Source organism: Odocoileus virginianus, unplaced genomic scaffold (assembly GCF_023699985.2).
Source record: "Odocoileus virginianus isolate 20LAN1187 ecotype Illinois unplaced genomic scaffold, Ovbor_1.2 Unplaced_Contig_4, whole genome shotgun sequence".
NCBI classification, from domain to species: Eukaryota; Metazoa; Chordata; class Mammalia; order Artiodactyla; family Cervidae; genus Odocoileus; species Odocoileus virginianus.
In genome coordinates, this window is record NW_027224321.1 from 190,935 (window position 1) to 201,924 (window position 10,990).

General features: G+C 45.5%; 1 protein-coding gene across 1 annotated transcript in view; it reads left to right on the forward strand.

Annotated features, from left to right (window-relative positions):
* SPP2 (secreted phosphoprotein 2) overlaps positions 1-10,250 on the forward strand; it is a 28,842-nt gene extending 18,592 nt beyond the window's left edge. Inside the window, exons 6-8 of the mRNA XM_020893852.2 lie at positions 195-245; positions 2,525-2,617; positions 10,142-10,250. Coding sequence (XP_020749511.2) covers positions 195-245; positions 2,525-2,607 — 134 coding nt within the window. The 3' untranslated portion in view covers positions 2,608-2,617; positions 10,142-10,250. The remainder of the gene's footprint in view (positions 1-194; positions 246-2,524; positions 2,618-10,141) is intronic.
* The last annotated feature ends 740 nt before the right edge of the window (positions 10,251-10,990 follow it).

A 10,990-nucleotide genomic window follows, 5' to 3' on the forward strand; every position in this document is an offset into this window, starting at 1 on the left:
AAACCATTTTTACCTGTTGATAAAATAGGTAAATGAGAGGATTTTCCCTATTGGAGCTGAATGCTGTGAAACCCCTTGGTGATCTTCCACTGCTTCCTTGCAGGAAAGGTGTATTTGTGGCATCAATAATAAAACCATAGAACATTCCAGAAGTGGGCAGTCATAATTGTCTTATGACTATTACTGTGTTACAGGTCTCACTCCTGACAGAACCAGAGATGAACCGCTTTATGAACGATCACGTGGTAAGTGGTCCCGTTTTCTTCTGCCAGATACCAACACATCCTCTTTTGATCAAGCCAGAATGCACTGAAGCCATGTCATAGGAGATAAACCCCTGAAATACAAAATATTTTAAAGGAAAATGAGAAGAACTGTCGTGCATAAACTTGTTTTGCATATCACTGAAAAGCTGACTTTGAGGCATTGAAACTCATTTGAAATTTATCAGGATTCAAAGCATCAAATCTGGCTGAGAAAATTAGCACCGATCTCCCTCCTGTCCCAGGCTGCAACATTTTCTAAAAATCCCAAGCTCTTATGAGTTCCTTTTTACCCTCCACCTTCAACTGTGCTTTTCAGCAAGCAGACAGAGCCATCAGTTACTTACTTTCTCCCTTTTATAATAGGTTTTCTCATTTAACCATCATGATGGCTCTATAAACCAGGAGTATTATCTATTTACACAGAAGAAGTGAGTAACAACTCATGATGTTTGTTGTGACACAAAATACCCTCTACTAAATGTTTCACAGTTTTCTCCTTCAGCTTCACAACCACCTTGACAGGAACACTATGCTCCTTCCCATTTTGCAGATGAGCAAGCTGAGGCTTAGTGAGCTTCTGTAGCTTCTTCAAGGCTTCATGGCTGATGTAGAACTTTGATTCAGGTGGGGAGTGGCAGACAGAGGACCTAGAGACAGATCTGTCAGACTCTGGTTTCTGTTTTTTCCAGGCCACTTTCCAGAAAAATTGTGAAATTTACTCTCTGATCAGAGTTCTCTATTACAATAACACAGGCTTAGGAAACATTTTTGCATGTGAGCTCAGTTGTGTTTCATTGAACTCAACGTCTGACCATCCTTCAGCTTACTCCCAATTTATCTGAAGTACTAAAGCTCACAATATGAGGCTTGCTTACAAGAAGTGCCTAAGTTTAGACCTCCTTTGGTGTGCCATTTTGAAAGAAATACAGTTATTCTAGCAACGTGACTACTACTGAGAACAGTTTTGAACACTTGTTTTTGGAATTACCTGCAGAGTCTAGGGCCCATTCTTTTGAGTCTCTGTAGTGGTGGAAAGCTTATGCTCTTGGATTTAATTTTGGAAATAAACTCAGTTAATTAGATTAATAACCAATTTGGGTGCATTAGTCATCTATTGTTGTTGTTAAGTCGCTAAGTCGTGTCCAGCTTTGTGACACCATGGACTGCAGCACGCTAGGCTCCTCTGTCCTCCACTAACTCCTGGAGTTTGCTCAAATTCATGTCCATCTATTGAGGTATGTCAAATGATCATACAGCCTAGCAGCTTAAAACAGCAAATGTTTATTGTCTGACAGTTTCTGGGTCAGGAACCCAGCAGTAGCTTAGCTGGGTGTTTCTGGCTCAGAGTGTCTAGAAGGTGGCAGGGAAATTATTGACCATGGCTGAGACCTCATCTGAAGGCTTGACTGGGCCTGAGGGACCCACTGCCAAGGTTACTCAGGTGGTGGTCGGCAGGGCTCAGTTCTTGGGGGCTATTGGACTGAGGGCTTTGGTTTTTCAGCATACAGGCCTTTCCACAGGGCTTTCTGAGTGTCCTCAACGCATGAAAACTGACTTCTGCCAGAGAACATGATCAGAAAGAGAGGGAGAGAGAGAACTGAACAAGCAAGAGAGCATCCAAGACACACAGTCTTTTATTTCCTGATTTTGCAAGTGATGTAGCATCACTTCTGCATAGTTTACTAACCACACACACTGACCCTGCTCTGATGTGGGAGAATACTCAAGACTGTGAATACCACCACGTGTCCATCTTGGGGGCTGGCTACCACACTGGGAAGATATCATTTGGGACATATACATATATATGTGGACATAAATTAATGTGATGGATCCTTTTTATATTCCTCGGAAGATAATCCCAGAGCTGAGTTCTAAAATCATTTTGGGCTTTGGGGCCATCACTGACTTGGATGTGCAGCCATCTCAGAGACTGCTTTGAATACGACAATTCAATTTAATCCAACAAATGCGTGTGACAGGCCCCGGGCAGATCCCACGGAGGACTGAGGGATCAGTGTGACAGTCCCTGCCCTCGAGGGCTTGCGGAGACACATTCAGCTGTAACGCCACTGAGGAGAGTGAGGGAGATTTGACAAGGAAGATGAGGTCATCGCGTTCCTGGGGAGCCTCTTAGCAGTAGGGGCTCAGGTGGTGCTGGTCACAGTCCTTCTTGTTAACGCACAGTCACTCAGTCTTGCGTTGTCTGAGGTCTAGATGTGAATGACAGAGCCCGTATATTCCCTTTTTGTCTTCAGAGATGAGAAGAAACTTTCCTCTTGGAAATAGAAGGTACTCGAACCCGTGGTCCAGAGCAAGAGTAAACCCTGGCTTTGAGTGACAGCCTCAAGGTAACGGAACATGGCTAAAAACACGCATAATTGGAAATAGAAGCGACTGGAAGGAATGCCTTATAGCTGTTGCCATTGCACCTCCAAATGTCTGCAGTCCGCTCATCAGCTCCCATCTCACCTCCCACCTTCTCTTCTCTCCTCCTGGATCCTGATCCTCAACTGTCTCTTCACTTTTTTTCACTCTTTTCCCCGTGGCTTTTGTTTGCTGATGTCAATGTGTTCAAATTTCTCCACTTTAAGAGCAAAAATTAAACAGCGAACAAACAGAACGGCCCTTTCCTTTGACCCAGCCTCTTCATCCTAACAGCTGCCTCCTTCTCTCCCTCCTCCCTTGTTGGGTAAGATTTTTGATGATGATGGTGTGTGTGTACTTAGTCATTCAGTCATATCAGGCTCTTTGCGACCCCCACTATGGACTATAGCCCACCAGGCTCCTCTGTCCATGGGATTTCCCAGGCAGGAGTACTGGAGTGGGTTGCCATTTTCTTCTCCAGGGGATCTTCCCGACCCAGGGGTGGAACCTGCACGATGTCTCCTCTGTCTCCTGCATTGCAGGCAGATTCTTTACCCACTGAGCCACTGGGAAAGCCCTAAGCTTCTTGACAAAATTGTGGTCCAAGGCTGCGGCCGTTACCTGCCCACCTCCAATTCACTTTTTGGTTTTTTGCCAAGTGGATATTAGCCCTTCAAATCTCTGTTGTCTAATCTGCCTTCCTTTTCTTGATCAGTCATTTAAATCCTGATGGCCGTTCATGCGATCTCCTTCACCCAGTTCTTCCCTCCTTCTGTTACCTCTTCCACGTGCCTGTTTTCCAAATACACATTGCTCACCTCACTGTACCCTGAGATCCAGGCTCTTACATCAGCTGCCCACTGCATGCAGTTGCACTAAGCATCCTTGAGCCCTTGACACTCAAATAGCCTCCTCTTCAGTCTTACTAGAGGCATCACCACCGCTGAATTTTCTCCTGTTCAAACTTTTATAGTGTCATTTGCTTTTTAAAATTTTTGTTGAAGTATAATCAGTTTATGGTGTGTGATATTATACTTTCAGATGTATAGCAAAGTAATTCAGTTATATACATATATGTCTTTTTTTTTTAAAGATTCTTTTCCATCATAGGTTACACAGTCATTGGCTCTTCTTTACCCTTCATCTTCTCCCAACATCCACAGGGGTCCTATTGATTTTGCCCACATATTTTCTCTGGTTTTAGCCCATCATTGCATCACCATCACCACTCACATCGCGCCATCTTGCCTCAGCTCCTGATTACACACTGTCCATCTTGCATGTGGCCCTCAGGTTTATCTGGAAACGCAGAGGAGATTTTGACACTTCTCCATGCACTCCTTCACTTATAGGACAAGGTAGAGGCAGACCCTGAGCCAAGAGGAAGGACATCCCATTTGCCCTGGTGCTGGAGACTGAGCCCTGGTTTTGCAAACCCACAATGGGCACCACTGAGTCTCAGGCATGTATTAATTAAACTCCCAGTTACCCGGGCCTGGAGCAAAGGCAGTTTTGTCTTTTTAAAGCCTCCCAAGTGGAAAAGGTCCTGGCAACCCACTCCAGTATTCTTGTCTGGAGAGTCCCACGGATGAAGGAGCCTGTTGGGCTTCAGTCAGTGGGATCACACAAAGAGCTGGACATGACTGAGAAGCTAACAAGTACTAAAGGAACATGGTGAAGTCACATTTAAAAGGAATTTTTGGATATAATTATACTTGTAGACTCAGTTAACATTCATTCTCACACACAGACACACATAAGTTAATCATGAAGCCTGGGCTGACACAGATGTTTAAGTTTACGTAACACTGTATGCTTTAAGGATAAAGTCCAAATTCTTAGTGCATCCTGCAATGGCCTTTATGCTCCATCCCTTGCCCACTTCTCCAGCCTCATTGCTCCCAAGGCCACCAGTCCTGAACCTCTTGTGACACTGAAATACCTGCTGAGATCTCTATCTGGAACATTAAAAAGTGAAGTGAAAGTGTTAGTTGCTCAGTCATGTCCGACTCTTTGTGACCCCGTGGACTGTAGCCCACCAGGCTCCTGTCCATGAGATTCTCCAGGCAAGAATACTGGAGTGAGTTGTCATTCCCTTCTCCAGGGGATCTTTCCAACCCAAGGATCGAACCCAGGGTCTCCTGCATTGCAGGCAGATTCTTTACCGTCTGAACCACCAGGGAAGACCTACCTGGAACATCCACCTAGCTAATTCTTCTTCCTCACTTACATCTCAGCTCAGCTCAGCGTTACTTCCCCTTAAGGGTCTACCCAAGTCAGAGTAATGTTCCTTTATGGGTTCCCCTATTGCCGGGAGAAATACCAATAACCTCAGATACACAGATGACACCACCCTTATGGCAGAAAGTGAAGAGGAACTAAAGAGCCTCTTGATGAAAATGAAAGAGGAGAGTGAAAAAGCTGGCTAAAACTCAACATTCAAAAAGAAAGATCATGGCATCCGGCCCCATCACATCGTGGAAAATAGATGGGGAAACAGTGGAAACAGGGAGAGACTTTATTTTCTTGGGTTCCAAAATCCCTGCAGATGGTGACTGCAGCCATGAAATTAAAAGATGTTTGCCCCTTGGAAGAAAAGCCATAGCTTGCTCATAAGCAACCTAGACAGCACATCACTTTGCTGACAAAGGTCTGTCTAGTCAAAGCTATGGTTTTTCCAGTAGTCATGTATGGATGTGAGAGTTGGACTATAAAGAAAGCTGAGTGCCAAAGAATTGATGCTTTTGAACTGTGGTGTTGAAGAAGACTCTTGAGAGTCCCTTGGACTGCAAGGAGATCCAACCAGTCCATCCTAAAGGAAATCAATCCTGAATATTCATTGGAAGGACTGATGCTAAAGCTGAAGCTCCAAGTTACTTTGACCATCTGATGCGAAGAACTGACTCATTGGAAAAGACCCTGATGCTGGGAAAGATTGAAGGTGGAAGGAGAAGGGGATGACAGAGGATGAGATGGTTGGATGGCACCACTGACTCGATGGACATGAATTTGAGTAAGCTCCAGGAGTTGGTGATGGACAGAGAAGCCTGGTGTGCTGCAGTCCACGGGTTTGCAAAGAGTCGGACACAACTGAGCAACTGAACTGAACTGAAGTCCCCATGACAGGGCGCTGCAATTACCCATTTCCTCTCTACTTCATCTGACTCCCCCGGGTCCCCCAGGGAAGGGCTGAGATAATTTCTTTTGCCAGCATCTCCCAGGGCTCCACACAGAGCGAGGCACCCAGCAAGCAGCAGAAAGTACTTTTTTTTTTTTTGAGTGGATGACAGAATCTTTCATTTTGGATATTGAGCTTCTGTTATCAAAAAAGTCAGCTGAGCTTAGTATGATTAATTTTTAACCACCAGAATTTGAAAGAGGTCAACTGACATTTTAACTAAAGTCGAAGAGAAATTTACCAGCGAAGCTGAATACGATGAAAGATGCAAATGGTAGATTTTCTTTTGAATCTATGCTCACCCTAAAAATAACAACTAGCTTCAGGCTGAGATCAAGAGAGTACTGATTACAAAGAAACAGGCTCATCAGATTCCTTTTTTTATAAACTTAAATCATATCATTTGCTTTACAGAACATTCTCAAGGGGAGAAAATATAATTCTCAATGGATTGACTGTATGTTACTTATTAATGATTATACTGGATATATATATATATAATGATTATATTATATATTATATTTTACATGCTATATAATATAATTATTATATTATATATAATGATTATATATATTATATATATATAATGACTATACTGGATGTATATATATATGTGTGTGTGTGTGTCTGTGTGTGTGTGCATGCACTCAGTTATGTCCAATTCTTTGAACAATCCCATGGACTGTAGTCTGCCAGGCCTCTTCTGTCCATGGGATTCTCCAGGCAAGAATACTGGAGTGGGTTGCCATTTCCTACTCCTGGGGATCTTCCTGACCCAGGGATTAAACCCGGGGTCTCATCTCCTGCACTGGCGGGCAGATTGCTTACCACTGTGCCACCTGAGAGCCATATGTATAATGATTCTGATTTCTGTAAAGAAATTGATTACTTAAGAAATGTTTCTTTACAGGCGATACACACCAAAGGGCAAATGCTGCTGTCCGGGCCTGGACATTGACCTTGCCTATCCTCCCAGTTATAACCCTGCACTCCCATGACCCTCAGCAGGGCAGGATCCCTAGAGTCCTAAGATAAGGCCTGCCTGGGGGGCCCAGTGAGGAGGCCAGTCCACCGTGTCTGGAGTCTGGTTCCGAGCTTTCTCTGCCGCTTTAGGAGGGGTGAAGATGACACAGTCCTTCAACTCCTCAGGCTCAGCTTTTCAAAGATTTATGGTTATTATTATGTTTACTTTTGTCCCTGTTAGACCATGATCTCCTTGAGGATGTGTTACCTTGTTATCCTTGTTATTTAGTTTAGTAGCAAGAAAATATGATTAATAATGTCTGTACTGTTACTAATAACGATATTCTTTGTCTAGTTCCTAATGCTCAAAATAATGTCTTTAATACAATGAGTTCCCTCAGGTTGAAAGAAAGGAATGAACCAATGCAGGACCAAATACAGGACTCTTCAAACTGTGAATGACATGCTTCCGGTGGGGAAAGGTCTCTGGAAGCAGAATCTTTGGTTCATCTAGAATCAGAATCCTTGGAGCCTGGCTTAGTTTCTGGAACAAATGAGGAGCTGAGGAAGTATTTTTGTAATTTAATAACCACTGTTCTAGGATCTTTCAGACTGCTAGAAGATTTATTTAATATGTAGGAGTGGGTAGTGAAAGAGAGTGTTTCAACAAAGAGGTCTGAGATTCTTTTTCTTGTTTGCTACTTTGAAATAGGAATGGGGGAAAGCAGGTCCCAGGTCTCATGTTGAAAGGAATCTGTTTGAGAGGCTCACACTTTCTTGATCACCACAGTTGGCCTAGTTCTGACTTCTGCACGAGACAGTAGTCTGAAGACTGCAAACCACACTGCCTGCACCCAAACCATGGTTGCGTGAGCGAAGCGCGTTCCTTAAGATTGCAATGTGGGTTAGCGTGGAATTCCTACCCTATGGTGTCCTTGATAGCTCAGAGGTAAAAGAATCCTCCTGCAATGCAAGAGTCCTGGGTTCAATCCCTGGCTCAGGAAGACCCCCTGGAGGAGGAAATGGCAACCCACTCCAGTATTCTTGCCTGGGAAATCCCGTGGACAGAAGAGCCTTGTGGGCTACAATTCGTGAGAGTGTAAAGAGATGGACATGACTAAGCGACTGACCCACCACCACCACCACCTACCCCATATGGCCAAGAGCAGCAGAGGGGGCAGTTATCGGTGGGATCTTTTGTCAATAACTGCATGGTGAGAAGAATCAGTCTCCTGACTTTTGTCCAACAAATATTCATCAAATGCCCGCTTTGCGCCTGGCCCTACACCAATGATCAGAACTCTCAAGGGTGCCTGGGTTTGTGTTTGGACCTTTCCACCTATGCAGCCTTATTTAAATCCTGCAACTGTCCAAGTGAAGTATCATCATTATTACCTCCATTTTGTAGATGAAAAAACAGGCCTTGGAGGCCCCTCCTCTCAGAGCTGGTGCTGAATTGAGATTTAGTTCTCGATGTCTGTCTGTGTGTCTGTCTCCAAAGTGCCTCCTGTTCTTCCTGCGATACTCATGTCAATACCTCCACATTCAGAAAATAGCACGAGGGGGCAAAACCTCAAGGATCATTTGTTTAAGAAATATTTGTGATGTGCTGGGTGAAGCACGCATGGAGGGTGACCCAAAGACCTGAGCCACCGCGGCGAGCCTGCTGGGTGATTTCAATGCTCAGGAGTCAGGTTTATTATTCATAACCTCTTCTCACGATCTTCCAAGATAACCTACGTATCGGGGATCCAGGCTCCCATATAAGATGGAAGAGCCCAGCCAGTGTCTGGAGGTGGAAAACTAGATTTACTCAGCCTCTGCTTTGACGCTCGTCCCCTCATGTGCTTACTGACTGTCCCACCAAGCGCAGTGCGTTCCACCACTTGCAGTAGTGATGTGTGTGCTACAAAAGCTGAATCAGTGAACGCTGAACCATCTCTCCTGAGGGAAATGCAGGGTTAAGCTCCTATGAGCCTTTGGTCACATTTTGTCCAGTAATCTGTGTGCGTCTTTCATGTGTATTTCTGTTGAAAGACGTCTTATTTAATACATATGGTTGATTTGTTAACATGGGACTCACAGCCATGGCGCTGTTACTCCTGCCTGAAGGAAGCTTATCTCATGGATGTATTTTCTCCAGCAGGCACAACACGGTCTTCTCACACTCAGGGCACTAGACAGCACTTCAGGACTGTAAACAAAAGACACAGATAAACAAAAAAACATGGCCCCAAATAGACCCAAGAGGACACTTGTTTACAGCGTGAGAGCCAAAACCAGGCAAATGGCCTTGTATGAGCTCACTTGGGAATGTGTGCTATTTTTCTCACTCTGAACATTCTAGAAAGACTCAAAAAGTGGCTCAGAAGGTAAAGAATCTACTCGTAACTCAGGAGACCTGGGTTCCATCCCTGGGTTGGGAAGATCCCCTGGAGAAGGGAATGGCTACCCACTCCAATATTCTTGCCTGGAGAATCCCATGGACAGAGGAGCCTGGCAGGCTACAGTCCATGGGGTCTCAAAGAGTCAGACACAACTGAGCAACTAACACTTTTACTTTACAGGTAAATACCAGCCAGGAGGCAGATCTGTGAGTAACGAGGATCTACTGTACAGTGGGCTCCCCACCCAGTTTATCCCTAGCTTCCCTGTAATCTCTCTTGTTCCTTCCCACCTGGTGTCTGCACCTGCTGTCCCCAGCATCTCTCTCAGGCATTGGCTCTGTATCCACCCTTTGGTTCCATCTGGCCGTTGTCCATCGCTTCCTGCTGAACCTCGCAGCTGAATTTCATGCTGATGAGCACTCCCTTCTTCCCTGAAATCCTCTGGCTCCTGAGACGTGGCCTCCTTGGCCCTCCTCTTGGCCACGACCCTCAGTGGATGCTCAGTGCATACACATTTATTGATGGATGAGTGACAGATGAATGAATGAACTGTCCTCCCTCGGGTGACCCAGGTCCTCACGTGGCCATGACTTCTGCCAGTCTACTGCTGACCTGACTTGATTGGTTCCCTCCCTCTCCCATCACCAGCACCTCCTTAGTTCAGACTGAGTCCAGGATCTGGTTGCAGCCTTTCCTCGGGGACCCTTCCCTCTCTGAGACTTGACCTTCCTTCCTGGGTCTGTATTCCTGTTCCATGGACTCCATGACCTCCTCTTCTCCCTGCAGGTGTCTCTCACCCCCCTCCCCCCACCTTTTTTTTGGTTCAGGGAACTGGCTGCTTTGCATGGTTTCTCTAGTCACTGGTGCCATCTTGGATTCCTTTTCAAACAGCGCCCAGGAATGCTGTGTCCTGTGTCTCCATGAGAGTGTGAAATGTGTGCCACAGGGTCTAACCCTCCCCTTCTTCTCTCTTTTAACAGCAAAATGCATTGGAAGAAATAGAAGCTCCAATGAAGAAATACCTTATGAATTGTGTAATTTTCTTTTGATCAATTTCAGTCCCTAATAAATGGCTTACTTTTCCTTTCATTGCTTTTTTTCTTTTTTAAGTAACTATCGTGTATTTTCTTCCCTGGTGGCTCAGATGGTAACTCTGCCTGCAGTGCGAGAGAACCAGGTTTGATCCCTGGGTCGGGAAGATCCCCTGGAGACGGGAATGGCACCCACTCTAGTATTTTTGCCTGCCTGGAGAATCCCATGGACAGAGGAGCCTGGCGGGCTACAGTTCATGGGGTCACAAAGGGTGGGACATGACTGAGCAGCCAACACTATCTATCATCATGTGTTTAGAGGAGAAGCTAACGTCATGAGGACAGTTCGCTCAGTATGTGTCTCTTCCCATGGGCCTGTTGACCCCCAAAGAAAGGCGACGTTTGGCGACCACCTGGGCTGAGATAGCGCGTGTGGCTGTGCTCAAGCTGGGGATGGCTGGAACCATTCCCTCGTGCACGCTGACGGCACAAACCAGAGGTTTTTGATGCCGGAGACACAACCTAACAGACTCCTGTCTCAGGGTCCATGACTACTGCTAGGCGAGGACTGAGCATTTCAGGTGTGGTGTTTGTTTAAAACTGCAGCACGCTGGTTGCAAAGAAGCCTGGCTCCAGGAACGGCACCAAACTGGGTCCCGTTTGTAAGTAAGCGGCTTGGGGGACAAAGACCTCAGCCCCTTGGCTTCTTTCTTGGTGATTCCTGCTTTGGCAGAAAGCTCATTTTGCCCAGTGGGCAAGAGGGCTCTGGCTCAGTGATGGGGACTTCATGAAAGATGG